At 46.1% G+C, this 25251-nt stretch overlaps 1 protein-coding gene across 4 annotated transcripts in view; it reads right to left on the bottom strand.

Annotated features, from left to right (window-relative positions):
• Nucleotides 1-25251, bottom strand: part of Lef1 (lymphoid enhancer binding factor 1) — a 106529-nt gene that overhangs the window by 25132 nt on the left and 56146 nt on the right. For 2 of the 4 annotated variants that reach the window (XM_050156106.1, XM_050156024.1), the window contains exons 4-8: nt 10265-10397; nt 6233-6323; nt 4560-4643; nt 2539-2661; nt 1200-1362 (exon numbers count right to left, since the gene is read on the bottom strand). In XM_050156106.1, the coding sequence (XP_050012063.1) occupies nt 1200-1362; nt 2539-2661; nt 4560-4643; nt 6233-6323; nt 10265-10397 (594 nt within the window). The remainder of the gene's footprint in view (nt 1-1199; nt 1363-2538; nt 2662-4559; nt 4644-6232; nt 6324-10264; nt 10398-25251) is intronic. The other 2 variants (XM_050156264.1, XM_050156187.1) reach the window with 1 other exon arrangement.

The raw sequence follows: 25251 nt of genomic DNA, 5'->3' as shown, positions 1-25251 counted from the left end.
AAGGGAGTGCCATCAATGGCAGCTAACAGCCAACCATCTCTATGCTTCCCAGGTGTGGTTAGAGTCTCCATCACCTTGCCTGAACTTAAAAAAAAAAAAAAAAAAAAAACACTAAAACACATATACAAGAGACATAAACTAAAAGGCTGCCGCACACGCATGGTGAGCCCTGGTGCATAAAAATGAAGCGATCCTAATAAACAGTAACGCAGTGTTAGTGAAAATGTAACTTTTGAATTGGGTGAGTTTGATTTGCCCTACTGTTTACTATCAAGACAAGACCTTCTCCATCCTGCGGGAAAGCACTTGGAAGGAATGGCTAGTCTTCTGAACAGCTGTTGAAGGAATTTGAAGAGTTCCCATCACTTGGCTATAGTCTAGGACCCCCGTCTACGCCAAGGGCTAAGAAAACAGAACAGCATGGACTAAGGGAGTGAGGCAAGGGAGAAAGGCGGCCCAGAAACACAGCCCATGTGGGCTTTAGCCATAGACCGCATCTCTAGGAACACGACTGACTTCTCCTGGCCCTATGGCCTTAGCATCTCAGCAGCTCTGCCTCTGTGCAGAAGGCACGGCTTCCTCCCACCTCTGGGCTGCTCTCCCAGAAGCCCTACTGCGGCCCCTTCTGTGGGTTTAGAGACCCGGCTGGCAACCCTTACCCCTCTCCGAGCACTGCTCCCACTAGGGAAGCTCACCCCTAAAGGCTATGTCCCTCAGGTCTCACTGGAAGCGCCGTGCCCTCAGGAGGACCGTTGCTGGTCCCTGCTGTTCTCTTATATAATGTTGCTAATTACATCCACAGTATTCACTATAAATTTAGTTTCATTAATTTTTTTTTTTTTTTTTGCGGGGGGACTATCTTTATCTGGTTACAAAACACCTTGTTCCAAGAAGGCAAGGGCTGTGGCTGTTTGGTTCAGCGACTGTTAGCAAGCATCATTCCAGTCAAATGCAGGCACCTGGTAAATACTGTTTAAAGAAGAGTTGAAAAAGCAGTTGTCAGTTCTGGGAAGTTTCCCATGTTCCAGGTACAGTCAGACTTGGTTATACCACACCACGTTACTGTACCTCATACCCTGCTTCCCAGAAACACAGTGCACATGCACACACATATCTTGTGGCGGGTAACCGAATCTCAGCCCATTCTAAGGAGGCCATGCTATGGTGGCCATAAACATCCCCCGCACCCCGCGACTCACCCTTCTGCCCAGGATCTGGTTGATAGCCGCGCTCTCCTTTAGCGTGCACTCGGCTACGACGTTTGCTCTCATTTCTTTCATGTATAACATGAAAGCGTTCAGAGGTTTCTTAATGTGAGGTCTTTTGGGCTCCTGCTCCTTTCTCTGTTCATGCTGAGGCTTCCTGAAAGGTGGCGGTGGTTAGGGAAGGGGGCAGGAGGAGTTGGGAAGAGACAGGAGAAAACATCTGTTCACATAGCCAAGTTCGGTGGGAAGATGACCCCCTCCCAGCTCTAGGCTAGCCCCTGGAACACCATCAGCACGGAAGGACCACATGTGGCTCGTCTGATGAAAACCCAAGTTGCAAGCAACCAAATCACAGGATTCCTTCATTTACACAGTGGCACTGAGTAGGGCTCCTTCAGTCTGAGAAAGTGCCATCGAGGGCCCCAGAGCTGAGGCTCTTTGTCACCTCCAAAGAAGCTGGACACAAACTACGGGTGCATCATTACTCTTCTGCTGTAATGAATGTTCACTTTGGGGGACGGGGGATTAAATGACACTTTGAAAAGCAAGTTTTCCCTGCCTCACCCTGCCCCAGGCACGTGTGTGTGTGTGTGTGTGTGTGTGTGTGTGTGTGTGTGTTGTGTGCTGATCCTCAGTTGACACCCATCTTGGTTGCTTGGTTAGAAAAGGTCTTTCACTGGCCTGGAGCCACCCACACTCAGCCCCAGGGTTCCTCTTGTCTCTGCCTTCCCGGTGCTGGGATTACAGGCATGTGTCCCCACACCTGCCTTTTTCACATTGCTCGGAGGGATCACACGGGTCCTCATTCATGCAAGACAAGCTCTTTAGAACTGACCTGGCTTCCTAAGCCTAGGGAGATTTGAACCCTTCTCACCAAACAAATATATCTTTCCTTTGAATGTATTTTCAGGATCTTTATGGGCTGCCACACATTGCTTGCCCTGCCCTTCTCACCCACAGACCAGAGGCATCATTTCTTACTCCTCCGAGACAAGTTAAGTAGCCTGGCTCTGAAAGTGTGAGACAACGTGGGCCCAACAGGGAATTTGATGCTGATGAGCATGTGTTCTTGAGTGGTGAGCACTAAGCCTGCCCTCTGTCTCACTTCACGAAAGGAAAGTCTGCTGTGCTAAGTGGCCTACAGCTTACGATCCTGCACGACTTCACCCAGAACACTGCACCATCCTTGCGAGTGTCTGTGAACTGTGAATCCCGTGGTCCTTTGCCATCTCAGACTCAATGTTCTCCAACAGAGCCTTCCAGGCTGAGCTACATGGAATTTCACAGCGGTAGAGGAGGCTCAGAAACATGAGTTGGGGGGGTGTCTACTTACACGTGCATTAGGTCGCTGTCGGTGTGGGGGTGCTCCTGCTTGACCTGAGGCGTTACAATAGCTGGATGAGGGATGCCAGTTGTGTGGGGACCAGGAGGACCAGGAATCATATGATGGGAAAACCTATATATAGAGAGGAAAACAGTATGCACTGCCGGCTGTTATGAACAAACCTAGGCAGAATTAGAAGACCACTTACTAACTGCCACTGACTATGAGGGAAGACGTATGTGTGGACACCTGAGTATTAACTACAGACTGTATTTTTCCCTGAATTCAGCTGGAAAATGTAATTATTCCCTGGAGTTTTTCAAGCTGGCATTCTTCCTCAGGAGGGTGACAGGCACAAGATAAGGGGAAGCTGAATCTGTTTTCTTGCAAGGCAATTTCCCAACAAAAAAAAAAAAATTCAATAAGAGAAATTACTGGGGACACGACACTTTATTAAGATTCAACCAAAGACGTCACATTTCAACATTACACAGGAAGAGTGTTTGTTAACGTCAGGAGGTAACAACTGAGGGATGGGACAGGAAGAGCCCTCTCAGGCCCTCATTTATAAGGGTTTTATTAGCATCTTCCAAAATGACCTTCTATACAGAGGTAAGGTCTTGGGGGGGCAGGACCTTAGGAAGAACTGGTTCTGGTGTTAAGGGCAAGGGCTAAGTTACAGGAAGGTCCATGATTCTGTACCCAGGCAGAATCGCCACCTGCTAATACCTTTCTCTTGGGCAAGTATATGTAGCATTCAAAACGTTAACCTGTCTACCACCAGCCATCGCAAAGGAGGGAACCTTCCCAGTTAGAACAAAAAGTAATATTCCAGATGTGTGCTGACATACCTCAGCAAACACTGGGTAAGTTTGGATATGCCGTAGAACTTCTTTTCTTTCTTATCAGCTTTGAGTAAAAAGCTAAATTTCACAAGAAAAATATTCTTTGGCTTCACCAAAGCCTGTACAATCAACCTTTCATTGGGAAAGGAGAAAAGGATGTCCACTGGGGTGTCCAGTATTCCAAAAACAAACTCCTTAATTGCTAAGGAGACAAAATTACAAATATGTGACCAAGTAATGATGCCCTGCTAAGTGTAAAGACACGCGATCCTTGATGCTGGTTCCGTCCTGTGAGGAAATCTTCATCTTCAGCTCTCAGTGTTAAAAACTAAAACTGCAGACTGTTAACCAACCTAGCATCTCGATTTATACTTCACTGACGGAAGAATACATATATTTTGAAACTGAAATTTACCACACAAACCATAAACATCAAACTCACACTGGGAAAAAAAAAAAAGAAGAAGAAGACAGATTCACAACCAATTAAGAGCTGAGCATTTGACTCCCAGCGCAGTGACACCAGCTTCCTCGAGAAAGCCAGATGGGACACAGAGATGACACAGCACGAAGCTGTGTGGACACCGAGGACGTCAAGCACAGGGCACAGGAGCATCCCTTCCAGAAGCGAAGCACCACACAGAGCAGCCCCAGAGGGCTTCCCTTGCAGAAACATGTCCACACAGGGCCTGTTCCACACACTAGGATGTATGTCCAGCCACCACAGCCAGGCAGTTTGTGTGTACTGTCCTCGCTCCCCCACAAGAGCCAAGGGCCCGTTGAAGGGACCGGGGCTGTTGGGCCTTCTCAGGGACTGCCGCATTAATCCGGTTTAAGTTTCCACAAAGGATGTGGCTGTGGAGTTCAGGCTCTTTGGTCACCAATCTTCCCTCAGCCCACCTGCCCCCGGCATGATCCAAATCAAACAGCCTCTTCTAACCTCCACTTTGGGGATAGCCATCATCCCACAGGCAGGCAGGTGGCAGTGAGTTCTGGAGCCACAATGTTTTCTAGCGTGGCTAGTGCCTCGGAGTCACCGTGACACCTAGTGTGGGAGCCAGGCACACTGCGCAGACACACGCGGGGCTGGGTTAGGCGCTCCTAGCCGGCCAGCCCAGAGGCAAGCGGGGCGGGGTGCGCGCGATGCGAGCAGAGGAGCAACCTGGCCAGTCCACCTCCACCTACCTGGACATGGAAGTGTCGCCTGACAGTGAGGATGGGTAGGGTTGCCTGAATCCACCCGTGATGGGATATACAGGCTGACCTTGCCTGAGGTCACAGAAGAGAGGAACCCATCAATGACACAACACGAGTTACCAACCAGCACTAAGAGTTTGGTGACAGGAGAGAGGGGGGGCACCAGAAGGCGGCGGCCCCCAACATTTTTACATGGGGCTGTCTTCCTTCCTCACCCTCCCACGCTTCACCCATCAAAGCATGGTGTGCCTTGAAGAAAACCCTCCCTCCCTCAGACCTGAGCACGAGTTAGCCCATCGATGGCTCTTTGATCCCTGTCCCTCACCCAACACCTTTAATGCTTAAAGTGGGGCTTAAAGATGCTTACTGAATATAATGCGGCCCACAGAATAGTAAACTGTGCCTTCAGAGAAGCAGCTTAGCCAACTCTTTATCCAAACCTTTCAGAACTGAGAGACAGATAGTGCACCAACCGCTCTATTTACATAAAAATAAATAAACATTTCAGAGACACTGCCCCCCATGTTATATACACCTTTTGGGGTGAGGAAATCAAAGACTGGGTCAGTGCAACTGCTTTCCTCCCCGCTAAGAGGTCCTCTTCCCCTCTCTTCTCTCAAGTCCCACTTCTCTTTTCCAGTCTTTATTTCCATCTGCCAGGATGGCATGGGCATATTGCTCCTGAGTGACTGAGTTCAAGCAGAAAAACTGAGCTAAGGCTGGACGTATATGTACGGCCAATTAAACTCATGGACTGAGGGACTTAAAGCTAAAGGGAGATGGAGTGGAGCCCTGGCCTTGCTGGAGAAGATGTCCGAATGTCTGGGTGTGCAGATGTGGCCTTGACATGGGGGTTGTGGGGAGAGCAGGCTGTCCAGGGAACAGGGAGAGGCGTCTGCTTAGCTGCGGCACCATTTCAACGAGGGAGAATTGAGGAGGGAGAGAGGGACAGGCACTGAGCTGGAGGAGAAAGTTCTGTGAGATCAGCCACACTGCAAAAATTATTCTTCTCATCATTTATTTCTTATATCTTCATAATTAAAAAAGGGGGGGGGAGGACGGGGCAGCAGCATTTGGAATGTTTCTGGAAATAACCACCACAACGGAAAACATTGGTGTTTGAAGTCTGAAGGAAGCCAACGCTCCTAAATCCTTTCTTGTTCCCCTCATGTGAGCTTGGGTGCTTACTAACACTCAAAAGATGCTAGTGTCCTGTTAATTTCTCTTTAGTTCTGTGTCATTTGCCTCACTTGCTCACCTGGAAGCAAAAGTAGACATCTAACGAGTCTAAGTCCACGTTTCAAAACTATGAGTTGTTAAAGAGAAACTGGACGAGAAAAGCCACCGAGCCTCAGCTTCATATGGCATAGCAAATGCCCAAAGCCACACATTGAATCCATAAAACTATAAGCTTCAAAGCAAATGCTATGCAGTCATTTTCTGCACAAATTAGGGGACGGATTCAATCCATTTCAAAGTCTCTCTGTTTTTTTTTTTTTTAATCTTCCAAATTGAAATGAAATAAAGTTAGCACCTTGCTTGTTGGTGTAAAATCTCCTCCGTTCCACAAGTGCAGCCATGCACAGAGCTAATTTCCACGAGTGGAAAGAGGGAGGACGCGTGCCCAAACACTCAGCCCAAGGTTGCAGGAATGCTCTTACCAGCCGAGGGGTGGGGTGATCTGCCCGACAGCACCCGGCGACAGGGGGTAAAAGGTGGGGATTTCAGGAGCCGGAGGGTGTCTGGACATGCCTGTTAAAAGGAAAAGAACGGCATGGTGTTTACACTCCGGGGACAATCATGCGGAAGAGCCAGAGAAAAGCAGCAAAATGCTTCCTGCCATTTAGTAATTCTGGTATAGACACTGCCCATCAGAGCTGGTGAGCCTTTCTTAAGATTTCAACACCCGGGGAATCAGGGTCTTCAGACAGACGGCTGGAGCTGAAGACATCCGGGCAGGGATGCATACACTGCCAGGGAAACAGCCATCTGAGCAGTCTTTTGACGATCTGTTCTGCTCTCATTATTTCGCCGGAAGAAAATGGTAGCCCGGGGTTTCTGTGTAGAATGGAAAATGACAGCCCTTCCTATGAAGACGGCCTGCCACGGGGCTCGAAGATTAGGTAAATTGCCATTTCCATTGGTCCCCTTGTGGACACACAGATTCGGGAAAGGCGATACCTCAGAGAATCAAAGATTAATTAGGAATCCTCTTCAGCCTCGTAGCGGCCACCCTTGATAATGACTCGTTTGTTCTCTGCTGCCACCGCAGCTGCCTGTAAGCGCCTCAGCGGCTCAGTCCTCCGGGCTCCAAGGTCACACTGCTCTGGGTGAGCTCGTCTCCAGCAAAGGAGAACGCCACCAAACTGTCTCTCGTGCTCGGGCTCTCCCGGGAGCTGAGTCCCAGCTGACATCCCCGTTTAGACTTTCCCTTAGGTAGAGGGGTAAACAAAACCCACAAGGCGAACACACAATGCGTAAAACATGGAATTTAATGTAGTGGGAGATGTGTTTCTGACAAACCCTAGGTAACTTACGACATGTAGATGCCCACAGGTTCAAAGGGTCATTTCCCCTAGTGATGTGAACACATTGGTTAATGTATGGAAATAGATGAGCACACCAAAGGAGCTCTTGAAATAGCGTGAGAATTTGCTGCTCAACACGCCCATGGCATCATGTGGATTTTAAGATACCAAAGGACCTGAACGTGAGAGAATGACTTAGGTGCTACCTTCAGTGCTGCTATTACTTGTGTATTTAAGACAAACCACCTCCCGGTTCCTTCCCAAACAGCAGAGAGGAGAAGGGTCTTCATGTCACACCCAATAGGGCTCCTACCGCAGGTTCAATGTACATTTTGCTATTTTCAGAATCACTTTAAATCTCCTTTAATCCCCCCCCCCCCCCCCCCGGTTTTGCTGGACATACTAATTTCATTTGATCCCACCCCAGTGGCTCCCCAACTTTGTTCCCTAGGATGTTTGTCTTGTTCCTCAGAAAGGGCAGGGGCGGTCGGAAGTTAATGCGAGTTTTTCACCTTGTCCCTTGCTCCCTTATTCTAAGATCCCCAGATCCTCAGATCTCAGGGTCTTCTGGGACGTTCAAGTTAAAAATGCCAGCCCTCCCCCACCCCTGCCGACAAAGACAACAAGACCAACTTACAACATTAGAACTGTGGATTTTACTACTTATAAGTGAGAATGGTTTCCAAACACAGTTTCTAGTTTCTGGATAGTTCTGCCTTTGGGCTACTGTGTATGAACATAGTATTGTTATCCCCTCCACCACCCCCCAGATAAAGCTGACCAGCCTATGGGAGCCTTGACATCAGTGATTCTGACATCAGTGATTCTAGTCTCTAGCTGAGCTCCGTGATACCCACTGAGGAGAGCAAAAGAATAAAGCATGAGTTAGTTCAGGTTTGGGGGGCAAAGGATGCAAATGGATTTATATAAACTCAATATTATGTAAATGAGCACCTTCAAACCCCAGTTTACATATCCCCTGAGGCACATGAAGTACGTGAAGCCCAGGAAAAACATGTAATTAAAGCCAGGATATCCACATCGAAACAACTAGAAAGGACTACACGATAATAATCACAAAATTTAGAAAGGAAAACAAAGACCAAAGACAGCAGAGAAATGCTCACACCACCTGCCCCTTCTCTAAACAAGCCTGGAAGTGATAAACTAGATTAGGGTTGTGCAAAGCGAGGGCGAAGAGGGGCAGACAGGTAAACCACAGGGGAGCTGCTCAAAACTGACCTGTCCTAGAATTTTTCAGAGGAAAACCACTCAAAAATAACGTGTTGGTTTTTTATTTTTTTTTTATTTTTATTTTTTTTCCGAGACAGAATTTCTCTGTCTAACAGCCCCAGCCAACCCGGAACTTGTTCTGTAGACCAGGCTGGCCTTGAACTCACAGAGATCCACCTGGCTCTGCCTCCCAAGTGCTGGGATTAAAGGCGTGCGCCATCACCACCACCTGGCTCTAATGTGTTGTTTTTTTAAGCAGTGAGCATTTCAAAATGATCAGGTAGGGCTCAGGACACAGAAAACAGGTTTTCATCATAAAATTAAACAAATAAAACTAATACATTTGGTAGATGATTGTTTTTGATAGCTGGGACTTCTAAATCTGCAGTCTATTTGCACCCATGTGGCACAGTCTGCCCATGTGTATTCCAGCTCAGACCTGCTGGAGTTTGCGAGCCACACTCGCTAGCTTCCCAAAGATACTCAGACTCCACGTGGAGAACATCATACTGGCTTTGTGTCTTTGTTTTGCGCCATCCCCAGCACTAACAACAAATAGAGAAGAAAACCCAAACAAAAGCCTAGCTAGGATCTCACAGCTTAGGCAGATGCTCTGTCACCCAGCTGCAGGCCCAGTTTCCAGGCCAGCCTTCTTACCTTGCCTACGAGAGGACTCTTGAGCTCTGCTCAGGTCCAAGGCCAACAGCAAGTGTTCAGCTAAGTGTTCTGTTTAAACCTCCAAGGGCCTGAGATCTCTAGAGATTGATCGCTAAGTGGTGAATAGCAGAAAAGAACTCTTGGCAATTTCCTGGGCACATGCACGCCCCCCCCCCCCCCCGCCGCTTTCAGCAACTTGTGTGCTTCATTTGTTTTGTATTTAAACGTGTGTGTGTGTGTGTGTGTGTGTGTGTGTGTGTGTGTGTTACTATCTACAGCGGCTGGAGATATAGATCAGTGTAGAAGTGCTTGCCTAATATGTGCAAGGCCCAGAGTTTGATCCCCAGGACTGCAAAAAACTAATTAATTATTAAAGAATAGAAAATCACCACCATCTTCTAGTGCGGTCGCCAATCCCACCCCAAGCCATGGTTTCTTCCATAGTTTTAGTTTTCCTTGGCTTACTGAGGTCTAAAATACTAAATGGTAAATTCCAGAAATGAGTAATTTCATACATTTTAAACTGAGTGCATGATGAGATTTTTGGCTTCTTGTTCACTGCCTAGGACACCGACTCCATCCCTAGACCCCTTGTCCACTCTTGTGTACACTACTCCACACCGTGACGTCATAGCTGCTGGAGTACTCATGCCAGTGGTCTACTGTCCCTAAGAGCACAAGCTGGTGAGTAAGGATATGCCAAGACGAATCCATGCAGTTTCTCCTTTCATTGAAAAGGGAGAAAGAAACCATGTTTTGACTTCTATGACCTGGGATAAAATCACTTTCCTACTTGTGAAGTAGGGAAGAGAAATCTTTGCTAGCTGAGCTGTTCCTTCTCCAATCTCAGGAGCCATGGCCACAGTCTGGGGCTCCCATCTCCTCAGTGGGCATGGGGAGTGGGGCTTGAGAAATAGTCCCTGTAAATAACTCAGTGAGTGAAGGGCAGAGGATGGGGCCTTTAGTCTGTTTGTACGACCTGCTGGCTTGTATTGAGGGTCAAAGGCTTTTTCAGATCTGTCACACAATGGTATTATACTTTTCTTCTTCTTCTTTTTTGTTTGTTTTTGGTTCTTTTGTGTTTTTTTGTGAAAAACTAAAGCACCAACAAATTTTTACGGATTTCTGAGGAATTGCTAACCAATTATACACATCTTCAAGTGCATTTTTGACTCACACGGGGCAAAGACACCTGCATACCGGGAATGGCACCAGGGCTCACGGACATGGCTGCTTGACTGGCAAGAGGGGCCTGGGCAGGCCAGAGGCGCTTACCTTGCTTGGAGTTGACGTCAGATGGGATGTGTGACGGGTGTGATCCTGGAGAAAAGTGCTCATCGCTGTAAGTGATGAGGGGGGTGAGAGGGTGGACGGCGTGAGACGGCTGCACCACCGGGACTTTATTTGACTGCAAAGTAACCACAGGGTCGGTCGTTAATATGGCCTCCTGACGACTGTCTCCTCTCCTCCTCTCCCCAAGAAAAAAAGAGTCACACAGGAACAGTAGGCAGCCATTGTGGGAACACAAGAGCCATGTCGTCATGGCCAGTTGCCAGCATTTCTACGGCAAATAATATTAAGTACAAGAATATCCCACCAAGAGGCAGTTGGTGGTTTCACCAGTGCCCTGCAGAGGTTGTCTGGCCACTGTGTGTCACATGACCCGACCCTCTGGACACACATGCTTACACTTCCTTCTCATCTCCTCCTTACTTCCTGTTTGATAAAGAGCTGCTAGCACAAAAGTCATGATCTAAAAGCTCTCCACTCGTACATATGTCTAGCTGTAAAAGAAAACTCAATGAGAAACTCTGTTGCTATGATACACGAGACAGACCTGGGCAGGTGGGGGGTGTGGTGGCATTTCAATTGTATTTTAATAAATAAAGCTTGCCTGAAGACTTGAGAGTAAAACAGTCCCATTGGTCAGCCTTACAGACCAGGTTATGGTAACACACACCTTTAATCCCAGTAGCCATACTACTTGATGTAGAAATTGGGTGGTGCATGCCTTTAATCCCAGCCCTAGAGAGGAATATAAGACGGGGTGAGACAGTTATCAGACACAGTCTCATTCTGAGATTCCTAGAGGAAGGATTGCCATTTGAGACCGAAGTCGAGGTAAGAGCCAGTGGCTGACTATTTTGCTTTTCAGATTCAGGTTGAACACCAATTTCTAGTTTTTATTACTTGTGCTTCATTTGGCACCCACGTGGATCCTGACTCCATGCCTACCGGAACTGGCTCAAAAGGTCCCCAGTCAAAGGCCTCCCACCTCCACCTGCCTGGCTTGATTTCACCTACTGAATGGTTTTTTTTTTTTTTTTTTTTGGTTTGTTTATTTGTTTTTGCCAAAACCCTGCTGCAGGGGAACTACCCCTTTGGTGGACCCGCCGGTGACTTGGCAGTTTCCTGGGCACACGCACGCTCCCCCCCCCCACCCCCCGCCGCTTTCAGCAACTTGTGCAGCTTCTGGTTTGTGTTCTTGGCTCACGAGCTCTGGGTTCCTTGGTATTCTGGCCACCAAAAAACTCTCTCTGTGTTCGGAATTGATTTAATTGTTCTCAATTTGTCACGCATATTTGTCAGTATTTAATCAGCACCAACACGGAACTGACCAGGACTGTTCATGCTGCTGCAGGTCACAGCTCTCTGCAATATGCCTGCAACTGCAACATCTACTGGCTAATAAAGAGACCTACAACAATTACCAAAATCTCACAACGGAGGCAAGTTCATTTGATTAATAAATAATAAATATGAAAGTTATATAATGGCAGATCATATCACCATCCAGGAATTTAATAACCTTTTTTCTTATACTATGAATGATATTCTGCAAGGCTTGTATGGCTTTTCTGATGCATCCATTTATTTGATATTGGGACTTAGCTTTGTTTTTCATATTATATCCTTAAAAATAGTTTGATAACAGAGCCAAGAATGAGGCACTTTTAGGAATGATACAGTCTTTATGGACTAATAATGAACAGCTGGCTGAAAGAATTTTTACCATTGAAAATCAAAAGTTAGCTGAAAAAATTAATACCATTGAAAAGGATAACAATTTGACAGACAAAATTCAATCATGTCAAAGGGTGCTGAAAAACTATCTGGAAGATTGTCGAGTTTGACAAGCAAAATAATTGTTAATGATAAGTTAGCAGATAGAGTATCTCTCCAGGAAGGTACCCTGCACGCCATCCAAATAATATCCAAAGATGAGAAATGATTATTAATAGAAATTTTTTATACCTTGGAATCATATGTGCAAAATGATGAACAGAGGTTATGTTATGTTAGTTGATGAAATCTTTAGAAACATTTATAGGTTAAGAGATTCAGGCTTTCCAAAAGACAGTTGTAAAAAGATTTGAAATTATTGAGAAAATTATGAGAACTGATGAACAGGGAGGGCGTGGTGGTACAAGGACAGGATTTAGCATCGACAGTATGTGTCAGAGTCAGAGATGACTTACCAAGGGTTTTAGTTTCTTATCCTGTAATCACCTCTGACATTCCATCCAGTACTAAATCCCCAAAGGACTCAGAGAATGTAAATGGAAACCTATAGTATAGGTATGAACACTCTAAAGGAAAGCAAGTAAGCAGTAGTATCTTATGGCTTGTATTCACCATTGTTAGAGAGATGGTGAAAACATGGGCTTCAAGCAGTAAGACTACCTCACATGACTGCCTTCAATTAGTTTCAGTGGTCCTGGAAGACAGGCCACAACTACCATAGAAACGCTAATGGTAAGAAGAGGTTAAATTTTTAGAACAACAGGGAAGAGCAAAAGGATTGAAGGCTTCCCAAGATCAAATTCTTGGTGAGGGCACTTATGCTGATCCACAGGCCTACAAAACAACCAACCAACTATACTGTGCATAATGTATGTATGTACGTGTGTACGTGTGTACGTGTGTGTGTGTGTGTGTGTGTGTACATGTGAAATGTAAGGAAACTTTCTTTTGTATTGGCGATCTGACTAGGGCTTTGCACGTGCAACAGCTATTTACGTGAGGCAGCTATTACGTGAAGCACGTGAGACAGGCTTCAGAAAGTTACCCCATCTGGGCTTGAACTCAGTACAGTCTTCCTGTCTTAGTCTCCCAGGTAACTTGCATCACTAGGTCTAACTTACAAGCAAATTTTATTAAATTTGGAAGTACTATGTAACAGTACATTTTTTAAAAAGGATTCAGATTGGCATGGCGTTTATTTAAAATCTGTGATCATTTTGATTGTGGCAAAGTTAAAAGTCCTCTTTTCACTCTAGCCAGGTGTGGAGGCGCATGTCTTTAGTCCCAGCTTCGGGAGGCAGGGGCAGGTGGGCTCAAGGCCGGTGTAGTATGTATCGCAATTTCCAACCCAGCCAGGGTTACACAGTAAGATGTACCTCAACTAGATAGACTGATAGAAAAAAGTTCTCTGGTTCAAGAAAGTGTTTACTAAATACATCAGTAGGGCAATGACTCGAGATAGGCTCAACATTAAGATGACCATTTTAAAAGAAACTCTAGCTACTGACAATATAACATGTTTGCATGCGTGCATGTGTGTGTGTGTGTGTCTGTGTATATAGAGAAGAGGAGGTTAGGACAGACAGTGGATGAGAGAGGAGGAGGGATAGATCGCGTAGATTCTCTTACATCAGGTTCTTCAGTCCAGGCTTAGTGCTGTTTGCCACTATGGCCCATCCCTAACATACTATCTTCTTGGAAACCCGGTGAGTGGAGTGGACATTAACTTTCATAAAGTAAACTCTATGCTAATTAACTGGCTTTAACCATTCCACTTCAAACCTGGTTCCATATGGTACATGCATACTCACAAATAATAACAACGACAGAATGGAAATAGAAAGGACCCGCCCCACTCCCCGAGGAAGGGAACGTGACACAGTTACACTCTATTTTTCAGCCATCTCCTAATTACAGCATCCTCAGGGGCTGTGCGTTTAGGAACTGTACAGGGATGAGCAGCTCAGGCTACAAGGGAACAGAGTGCAGCGAACTCACTAGTCCAGGCAGGCCTGCACTGTAATTAGTTTGAATTAGTGACAATTTTACTGTGCTATGCCAGGCTGAGATGAATGTGAAATGAGTTTCTCAAGAAGTAAATCATCTTATTAAAAAGAAATCGAGGAAGTGGGCTGACGTGTGTCCCGATGTGAACTGGTCAGACGTATGAACTTATCTCGATGACTAAGGGGACTCCAAAGTTACGCTTCCATGTGGGGCTGCACCTACGGTACACACTCACTTTGAATTTGATGCTTTGTCTTTTTTTTTTAACCAATTAAGTGCCAGAGTATCTTATTCCATGAGAAGGCCACCCTAAGGAAATTAAGAACAATAATCGAGGTGATGCTTATACCTAATATTACAACTACCACCCAAAAGAAACTCATGTGCCCAAGAACAGCAGAAGCAGAAATTCACACTACTTTTGGACAATGATAGGATTTCTATAGTGCTTACTATAACAACTCTTAAGAAAAAAGTATCTTTGCAGATTGTTGGGCAATTATGCTTCTGCTTGATAATTACCAGGTCCTCTCTAATGGCAACCTTTGCGTGGCTCATCTAGCCCTTGGCATTTATTAAACAGAGCACCATTATCAAAGCCACACGATTTTTCTCTACATATATTAACGCAAACATCTATGCATATAAATGTGCAAAAGGCTTAAAAATATTTTAATGCTTTTCAAATGTTAATGATGACATTTACTAACTATGTAAGAGGGGCATCTGAGATACAAGGAATTCAGAATGCTAGACAAGGTGGGCAGAGGAGGGGCAAAAATCATAAATTATTTTTTAAAGTAGAGTAACAACAACAACAACAACAACAACAAAGCCTCATCTCCCAAATTTGAAAACGAAATACATTTCAAGTCTGGTTTAGAATGACTACTCTGACTCTCATATTAAAAGTCTCAAAAGAAGCGTAATTGCCAAGTAATCAGCAAAGATATTTTCTTAGGGTTGTTATCAACAGCGCTGCAGAGATCTTCCGCAAGGATCTCTCTATTTTGCATGCCTTTCTTGTCTCCCGAGCTCCACCCTTAGGAACTCGCCTTGGCAGGCAGCGCTCCTTAATGTCTGACCTGTCCCTCCAGCCATACAGCTCAGGCTCTGGTGCCATGAATTTTTGCTAAATTATGCTATCCTTGCTCTCCTCTTAATTTTACGGTTTTCAACACAGATTTGCTTTCCTGTGGGAAGGAGATAAGAGGCTAAGGATTTTAATTTAAGCCCTGGCCTTGTCTTATATTTTTGCAAGATGGATCGCACAAGCAGCAATGGTAGGTGTGTTAAAAGGCACCGTGGATTACGGCCATTTTTATGGCCAAAAATAAAAGTCGCACAAAATCTCAAGACGACGTGTGGGCAGAATTCCGAGGCCGCCTGAAGACCATTTCCACAATGTGTGTAAAGGAAGCGCCGTGGACTGAAGCTACACAGAAGCTGCCTGCCACAGCGCTCCTGTGGCCTGCTGCCCTCGGTCCATTCGCGACATGATGAACACAAACACTGTCGGAACCTGGGCCCTGACACTTTGGTTATATTCTAAGTCAGAAAACAAATATAACCGTTCTGAATTCTAGTTGTCTCAACCCCAGACGCTATGATGTATTTTTTTCTGGGAAAAATCATAAAACCACTCCCTAAATCTATCTCACGGCAACATTACAGGCAGCGGCGCATGGACGTGGGTGCAGGTGTGTCCACTTATTAAGTGGCTGAAAGTTTCCCAAGCACCATTACAGTCCTGATAACACAGATGTGATCTCTATTATCACACGACTTCTCATCCAGGGTCCCGGAGGTGGAGACAGCCAGCACTGTGAGGAGTGTGTGCTGGAGATGGACATTTGAAAAGATAGGACTGAGCTAGATCTGACATGTAAGCATCACGTGATACAAAGTGGACGATGGGGAAGGTGGCATGCATGGGTCTAGTACTGCGCCTTCGCATCATGGTCAAGTTGCAAGAAACCTAAAGAACAATTACAGTCCTGGCCTCTTAAAAGGCAGGAAATAGAAGCAGACGTCATCACGGGGTGGCCAGGGAAGCCAGTACTATTGGCAATACTGCTACAGCCCAGCCCACCACTTAGTTCCAGCAAACACAGTGGCAGCGGGGACAGGGATGGGGGACTGGGGGCTGCCCCACACATTCTCCCAAGCCTGAAAGGCCTACCACTGGGCAATCCTACCATGTCGAACATGACCAAGTGCTTACTGTAGGCTGGCACTGAGTCCACAAGCCCTTCTGAGGCAGTGTGGTTATCACCCTCTTACAGATTAGGCAGCTACGTGGAGGCACTCGATAACTCTCCCAAGGACATGGAGCTAGCCTGGCAATGTTTACGAAGCCTGGCTCTGGAAGCCAAGTATTATTTCCAGCATATGACGTGGCCTTGGACTCCGAGCTGACCATCCTGGTCATAGCTGACAGTGTGTGACATCTATGTGATGACTCTGTGGTCTCTGTCCCCGGCCCAGGAACTGCCTCAGACAAAGAAGCACCTCAGCAGAGGTGGTCAGAGCAGCAGAGACTCAACAGCCACCTTTCTCCCCACAGCTGGAAAACATCCCAAGGCAGGTTGGCTGGCTGCCGCCCAGGCGGGACCCTGCAGCTAGGAACCGCTTTGGCATCACAGCCAATAAAACCCACACCTCCTGTGGACATGAAGTGGGTGCCACTTAGGGATCTGAGAGGCATCTCCAAAGCCAGGTTCCCAGAAATGACCCACTCACCACTGGCTGGCACTAGGGTGTCCCGAAAGTCGTCATTCCCTGATGTGGTTCTGGGAAGGACTGAACGTGGTTCACCTCTCTCCCAGCTGAGGCCCTGGGCCTGCTGGGAAGTGAGGGAACTGAGTGAGCGGCCGGTCAAACTGGTAGTCTATTTCCAGATGCCAGCTAAACCCACAGCTTGGGGTCTAGCCGGGCACAAAGCTGGTGCATGTCGCTACCACAGCCTGTGCATCTTATCAGTGGCATTCTCTCTCTCTCTCTCTCTCTCTCTCTCTCTCTCTCTCTCTCTCTCTCTCTCTCTCTCTCTCTCTGAGACAAGGTTTCTCTGTATCTTTAAAACCTGTCCTGGAACTAGCTCTCTTAGATCAGGCTGGCCTCGAACTCAGAGATCCGCCAGCCTCTGCCTCTCAAATGTTGGGATTAAAAGTGTGCACCACCACCGCCTGGCCAGTGGCATTCTCAGTGGTAACTCACTTATGGGGATAACCTGAAGAAACACGCTACCAGCTCACCAAGGCGAGAAGTGGCACCTGGCCTCAACCCTCACGCTGGGATTTGACTTTTGAAGTCTTGTGCACCCTAAACGCAGCAGTGTGACTTCACTGTGTCTTCCCCCTCTTCTGAGAACCATAGTCCCAGCCTTCTCCAGAGGGCTGAATTAACCTATGAACAGGGTGCACTGAGTCCCTCGTCACCTAGACAGTGTTCTGTCTGAAGCACTCTTGGCTGTCCTCCAAGGCTGAGTGTTGGCCTCAGGTCCAGCGTGGCTTTTACATCTGAGTGCATCACTCCCACGAGACAGCAAGCTTGTCCAGGTGAGGAATGAGCCCCAGATGTTCTCCATCTCTCACACCGAGGTCTGGAGCAAAGGGGGTAGCCCAGAGGCCTGCACCATCGAGATACGCAGGCTTTCGCTGAGAGGGGGCAATGCAGACGGACTCGATGCCCTGAGCGTGCCTGTCACTACAGGCATGCTTTCGGCTGTGCTCTGGCATGTCTCCACCCAAGTGGCTATCATTACCACGAGTTTACAGATGAAGGGGCCGAGTCCTTTTGAACACAGAGCTAAGTAGTAATTAGTGGACAGATGAACTGTGCTGGTGTTGGTTTGATACCAAAACCCTCAGTCTTCCTACGCCAGACTTCCACCTCTGTTGCAAGGCACCAGCCAGGTAAGTGCAGTCCGCCTTGCAGCACGCATGCCTCTGATTTTAACGAAAACATCCCAACAGGGACAATGGCGGCTGGTGCAACCAGCAGATCTCCCACAGACTAGCTGACGAGCTGTTTTAAGACTTCCCCCAAAAGCATGGAGTACCCATGTTTCCTCAAGGCATCAGATGGTGATGGCATGTAGTCTTATTACTTGATCCCAAGCCAGCCTCATACTAGATGCTAAGATGCTGTTTCACAGAGCACACTGAAGATCTGAGAAGGCAACTTATGTAAGATCACACTGGAAGTTAAGGCACACGACAGAATTTGAGCCCAAATCGGTGTGACTACAGAATCTGCACCTTGTAAACTAGAGACTCAAAGCCAGGCAGTCCTTTCACCTTCTGGTTGTCGAGTGTCAGCCACTGGTATCAATATAGTTCAATATTCAGGCATGCAGGCACTGGGGCAGTGTTCAAATCCCGGTGTGCAAGTGTGAGTCAGTTCTGATACTTGGTAATCTGCTTAGTTTTCCAGAATCTGTTTCCTTGTTTGCAAGACAAGGATGCTAGCTCACAGGGTTTCACTGAGGATTAAATAAGCAATGCAAATGAAGCAATGAACTCAAGTCCTGCCACATCTGTTCAGTAAGTGCTCTGTGCCGTGGATATTTGATAAGAGGGCTGTGGTGGCACATACCTTTAATCCTACCACTCAGGAGGCAGAGGCAGGTGGAGGATCTCTTGTGAGTTCCAGGCCAGCTTGGTCTACAGAGTGAGTTTCAGGGCAGGCTCCTAAGCTACAGAGAAATCCTGTCTCCGAAAAAAAAAAAGAAAAAGAAAAAGAGGGCTGTAGAATCTCTATGCTCCAAACTTCAAGCCACAAATCTCTTGAGACACCCTGCCCTGGCCTATGCTATTTTTTTTTTCCTTCCAGGTGAATTACCATAACAGACTCTCCTGCTCTAAAATACTTTTAATTTGTACCCAAGTTTCAAGAATTTTCCTCTGGTTACTGCTTGCTGAAGTTCTTCCCCCATCCTTCAGGACCAATGCCCTGTGCCTGCACCCTGAAACAGTCCTACCATTCTGGTCTGGCTCTCACTGCTGCATGCAGCCACACACAGTGGGTCATTGCTGCATGCAGGTACATACAGCTGGCTACAGCCGCATGCAGGCACACACAACTGCATGCAGGAACACACAGCTGGTCACTGTATTTGCTTTATTCCTCTATCAGCAGCAGCTAACACAGTAGAACCCACCTATGCTTATAGCTTACAGGAACTTTCAAACTGTTTAATTCTCAGGTGAGCTTTACATTCTTAAAAACCACAAGATGCTGATGACTCTTTGTTCACGCAGGTTTATCAAGAAACAGTCAACATATTTAAAATTACAATAAAAATCCAAAAATATTTAACACATCTTAAAATGGTAAATCTATCACATAAAATGTTTTATATAAAAACATTTTTTAAATAAAAGTGAGAAAAGCGGCATCGTTTACATTATTTGCCTCTCTCCTTAATGTTTGCCCTAATAAGACATGGATTTTCATTGTAGGTTTCTACATTCAAATCTTCACTGCACTATGCTATATTTCAGTCCAACTTCAGACACACTGTTGCAATAGAGAGTATTCTAGAAGCTTTTTCAGACAATTGTGGGTGGTCTTCTCTGACACTTGATCAAAACCTGGCAGGTGTCCTAGACTTTCTTGGTGGTTAGTCACAGTGTACATCCTAATCTGTGACAATGTAGCCTCCTCCTCTTACAGACACTTCTAAATTTACCCACATGTGTGACTTTGTAACACCGTGCAAGGGTCATTTGGAAAGTGAAAACACTTGAAGAGTTTACTGGGCTGACACATTTCTCAACAGTGTTGTGGAATATTACTTTAACTATGGAAAGATGTGCTACATTTGTTTATGCTGAATTCATTTAATTATGTAAAGATGTTGCTGTTTGACCTTGCCTGCTCAAGGCACCCGATTGGTCTAATAAGAAGCTGAATGCCAATAGGGAGAGAGTAGAGCAATAGGCAGGGATGGCAGGGAGAGAGAGAAGAGAGAGGGAGACGCCCAGGGCCAGCCAGCTGCCAGTCAGTCAGACATGGAGTAAGCCGTACAGAATGAAGGAAAGGTAAAAAGCCTGGAGGTAAAATGCAGATGAAGAGAAACAGGTTAAAATAAGTTACAAGAGCTAGCAAGAAACGACCAAGCATTTGTAACTAATAGTAAGTCTCCATGTCATGATTTGGGAGCTGATGGATGGCCCAGTAGAAAGCCTGCTACAACAGTGTGAAAACCCCATCCACTCATGGTCCCCTTGAGAAAGCGTTGAGGACTGAGAAGAGATGCCATGCTCATGGTAGGGTGCACCAATTTTCAAAATTCTAGTTTTTGTTTGAAAGTTTAATTTTCCCCCTTAATCATGGCAGTAAATTATGCCAACTCTTTTCACATTTCATGACAGATGTGTTCTTCTCACTTGTGAGAAAATATCTATCAGACACCAAGGTTTTTTCCTATCTTTCAATTACATGCTTGAAAGTAAAAGGTTAATAAAGTTGGTCATTTTAACTGACTTATTAAGAATATCAGAGACGTTTGACCTTTCTGGCAAGACAGTGCAGGACGTCGTGACTACACATGTGATTGCCAGCTGTTTTATCCAACTTTGCTTGTGCACCACCTGTGCAAATGCCCACACAGTAATAAAGACAAGGATGGTTTCCTGTTGCCTTGAGAGCTGTTTCGACTCATGGATCCTTGAGTTTAGAACACACTTTGGGAACTGATGTCTGTGGTGAAGTAACAGTATGGGACTAACTGTTGTGTGCAAGCGACACAGGCCAGCTGGGTGAAAGGCATCATCATCATCATCATTATTATTATTGTTGTTGTTGTTGTTGTTATTCAGGTGACTTCAGGAAACAACTATTTCATAGCTTACATATTTGGGATGGTTTGAGATAGGGAAAAGACTCTATCTTTACTACCTTGTACTATTGCTATGTATATATGGAAATGTTTGCTCCCACTAACAAAAGGATGTAACTAAGTGATTTATCCCTAACTCAGGTCCTGGTAAACCCAAGACCATTAATATCTAGGTCCTACGACTGTCTGAATGGGCTTTCAACACTGTCAAGCTAGCTCCTTTTAAGGAAGAGTTAATTCATACCTTTACATAACAAACAGGACATCTGTCTTTCCTGTTGTGTGAAAAATGACACCACCATTATCTGTCTGCAGTTTCCAGGGAGCAGGGCTTTGGGCCAGTCTGATCAGGTTCTCTGCTCAGTGGATGACAAGGCCCACTTTTGGTACTGGCCTGGCCAAGTTCTGTCATTAGTAGAATTCAGTTCCCTGCCGATGTTCCCATTTCTTTACTGTTTTTTTTTTTGGGGGGGGGAACACCCACATTTCTTGACAAGTGCTATTCTCCATCATAAGGCCAACACACACACACACACTCATTAAAGGGAGTTGAAAGTAAACAAAAAACCTTCTTTTGAGGAAAATTTTAACAGTTTTTTGTCTTGCTTTCAGCCTCACAGTCAATAATATACGAGGCAACCGACTGTCTTTCAGGAACGCTTACATCAGAGCTTAACTTTTCACTTGAATGGTCTGACTCCTTGGCGTGAGGAAAGACACAGAGATGAGGGGATGTAGGCAAGGTGTTAAAGACTGCTGGATGGGAAAGATGAGAGGAGGCTTAAGTTTTTTCCTTAGAGAGTACTGTGTCCAGTGAGTACGACCTCATACTCTTATTCTACCATTAGATTCTGCCTTAAAGTTGTTTTTTATTGCATCTTGCTTTAAATAACTATACAGCTGTCTAAGGCCTTATCCACTCCCCACAGACTACTCAAGGCTTGCTTTCCTGGACCAAACACGGTGGTGGTTTTCCTGACTCTTCTAATTTGAGCTCATTGGTTGATGTAATCATGTTATTCTTGCTTAGGCCTTGCATTTTCAACATTGTAAAACTCCCGTCTTCAAGGATGTGTAAAGATTTCAAACCAAACACCTCGTGGTGCTGCCAAATCCCATCACAAAGCCAAGGACTTCTCTCTAACCTCTAAAGTAGGGCAGGGGTCTTGTGGTCCCTCTCAGGCAGGGAGTATGTTGTCACCATCACGAAAGTGAGCCTTCAGCTTCCCCGAAGGACTGCTGTGAGTTGGGGTCTGAGGGGCACAGTGATGTGTAGAGAGGGGCGTCAAGATCAACACAGGAGGGAGGTCAGCTGACAGAGAAAGACTGGAAACTCCGCCTCGGCGGGGCTACAGACAAGAGAGCATGGGGAAGGAAAGCCCAGGACACAAACTCTGGAGAAGACGGGCTATGCACATAACCTAGAAAGGGTCAGACTGACATGGTAAGGTGTTCCTCTGAGTGTCTGCCTTCCCAGCTCACAAGCACACTTCCACTCTTGGGAGTGCATTTATTGATTGATTTTTTTTTCTTAGCAAACGGTCCCTATCTCTAATATAAAGCCCCCCATAGCTCCCAACAAATAAAAAGTGGAAGGCCATTCACTCTGGTCATTTATTATCTCTACAAACCCTAGCATGCATCCCACCTGCCCACAGATAAGGAAACCGTGGCTCTACTTTTTAGCACACTACATTAAATGAACTCACCGCTATGGTCAGCTTTCACTCGTTTGCTGTTACACTTTCGGCAGACTGTGGGACAGTTAAAAATCACAAATATGCTCTGCATTTGTGACTCGCGTTCTCTTCCGTAAGCCGTTCCCCCGGGGTCTCAGTGTGTGTGAGGAAGAGTGCCCCCTTTGCCTCACCATCTCCATTAGGTTCTGGCTGTGGGGCTTGGTGTTCTTCTGGGACTCCCAACAGTGGGTGTGGGGGCTGACTCTGACTCCTGTGCCTGCTTTTGAACCCCCTTTCTCCTCCTGGATTGCCACAGCCAGCCTTAATATGAGGGATGTAGCTGGAATTACTGTGATTTGTTAAGCCATGTTTGGTTGATATCCCTGGGAGGACTGCTTTTTTTCCAAAGGGAAACGGAGGAGTGGATCTGGGGGAGAAAGGGAGGGGGAGGGAAGACCTGGAAGGAGAGGAGGGATGGGAAACTGCAGTTGGGATGTAATATATGAGAGAAGAATACAAAATAATAACAATAAAGTGATTGTGTATGGGCCTCGAGAGATGGCACTGTGGGTAAGAACACTTGCTGCTCTGACAGAGGACCAGGATGCACTTCTCGGCACCCATGTGGTAGCTCACAACCACGGGAAAACGGCAGTTCCAGATCACCTCTGCCCTCTTCCGGCCTCCTTGGGGACTGCAAGCACACGGTGAACATACATGCAGGCAAAGCGCTCATACACACGAAATAAGTTAATAACATCTAAAGCAGTTATACAACTATTGTCTAGGTTCCTCTTTTTTGGAAAAGGAAAATTATGAATAAAACCCTGAAAATCATTAGGACAGGGCATCACACGCCCGTGACCCAAACCCTTGGGGGCTGAGGAGGAAGGTCTGAGAATCTGAGGCTGAACTGGGCCTCACAGCATAATTCTTGTTGCAAAATAGGAACAGAAACAGCGAAAGAAAAATCTACAAAAATAAAAAAATAAGGAATGAGAGGCTGCAGGACAGGGTGGAGAGAAGGGGAGAGAAAGAGGAAGCTATGTCAATCTAAACTTGGATTTAAAGTCCTCTTTTAAGGACCAGTTCAAAAAATAAAGTTAATTATGTAACAAGTAGCATCAAGCTACATGACATTCACTATGTATTATGAAAAATATACACTACAGGGAGCCAGTCTTGTATGGCTCTGAACGAGCCCCACAAATGAACAAGAGACACTGTGGCGTGTCCTCAGCTAGGCTGAACTGTGCAGGCTCCGCCCCATTCACACCACCCACTCTGCCTGGGAAGGAAAGGCAGTTTACCTTGAATGAAGACAATGCTGTGACGTGGCCACTCTCAGGGGCTGCTTATGAGTCAAGGGAAAAGCACCTTTGGTTTTGGATTTAAAAAAACAAAACCCTGAAATGACTTAGAAATCGAGGCTGAGCACTTAAAACGGACAAAGTAGACTCCAATACTGGGGTTCTACACAATTCTGCACATTCTGAGTCAAAGTGTCCAAAGAAGTCAAGCCAAAACATGCTCCTCAAAAAAGTACACGCATACACACATTTATGATATATACACCTTTTAATAAACTTTCAATTCTATTTCTATATTTTCAGGAAACAGAATCTTTCCATTTTTTACACACACACCTACAGTAGCAAAGGTGACAACAGCTACTACTACTGTGCTGGTAAAAAAGGCCACACTTCTGCGACTACAGAATCAGAGTCAAGCTCCATCTTGTGTCACTTAGCATCGATGGGAAACGTCCCTCCTTGGCCCCGTTTGGAATTTCCGTCATTTTTAGGTGCTCTTGTGAAGAACTCAGAGCAACGCTCAAGGTCTGGTTGGTGGACCTTTCTTCAGGGCAATCTGCACAGCCCTGAATGTATAGTGGTGTCCTCGGGACACTGCCTGCTTGTTCTAGGAGCCAGGGAACTGGCTCCTAGGCTTCCAGGATGTAAGAGTCTGTTACTGTGTAGAATTATCTGCATTCTGGGAATTGGAGAACACGCGAAATGCCCTTCCCAGGAGCTGATCATCGGGCAAACACTAAATCGCTCACTACGGTATTTACATAACATTCTTGTTCTACTTGTATCTCTTTGTGAAACAAAATCCTGATTTCTGTCTAAACTATTCAAAACCAGAAAATCACACACACACACACACACACACACACAATCATTTGCCAAGACCCAGGATGTCCTCCCTGAGCCGCTGGGAATGTGGTCTCCAGTCACTTTTTCTCTGCCAGGTTCGCCCTTGCTACTGGGACTAATAGCACTGAGCCAGAGTTACCGGACACGTAGGCGTTCCCACGCAGCACAGTGAGAAGCATGTAGACCAAGTGGAAAGCACTTGATGTAGAACAGAAGAAGAGGAAGACAGTGTGGTGGCTGAAAGAGCCTGTGCTGTACAGGCCCAACTATCCAAGGAAGATCCCCAGAACCATGGAAGAATAGACTCCTGAAGGTTGCCCTTTGATCTTCATGAGCACGCTGTGCCACGTCCATACCCTCTTCCCTTAAACACATGCATATACCCCACCACCACCATACACATGTATGTGCCCTCCCATACCACTATATATATATATATGTGTGTGTGTGTGTGTGTGTGTGTGTGCCCCTACACACACCATACACATATGAATGTATGCATGCACACATTGCCTGTGTGTCTGTGTACCACATGGGTGCCTGGCGCCA

This window comes from Alexandromys fortis, unplaced genomic scaffold (assembly GCF_014885135.2).
Source record: "Alexandromys fortis isolate MF-2015 unplaced genomic scaffold, M_Fortis_MF-2015_v1.1 scaffold_19, whole genome shotgun sequence".
NCBI lineage: Eukaryota > Metazoa > Chordata > Mammalia > Rodentia > Cricetidae > Alexandromys > Alexandromys fortis.
The sequence above is the reverse complement of the archived record's forward strand: the minus strand, read 5'-3'. Positions and strand labels throughout refer to the sequence as shown.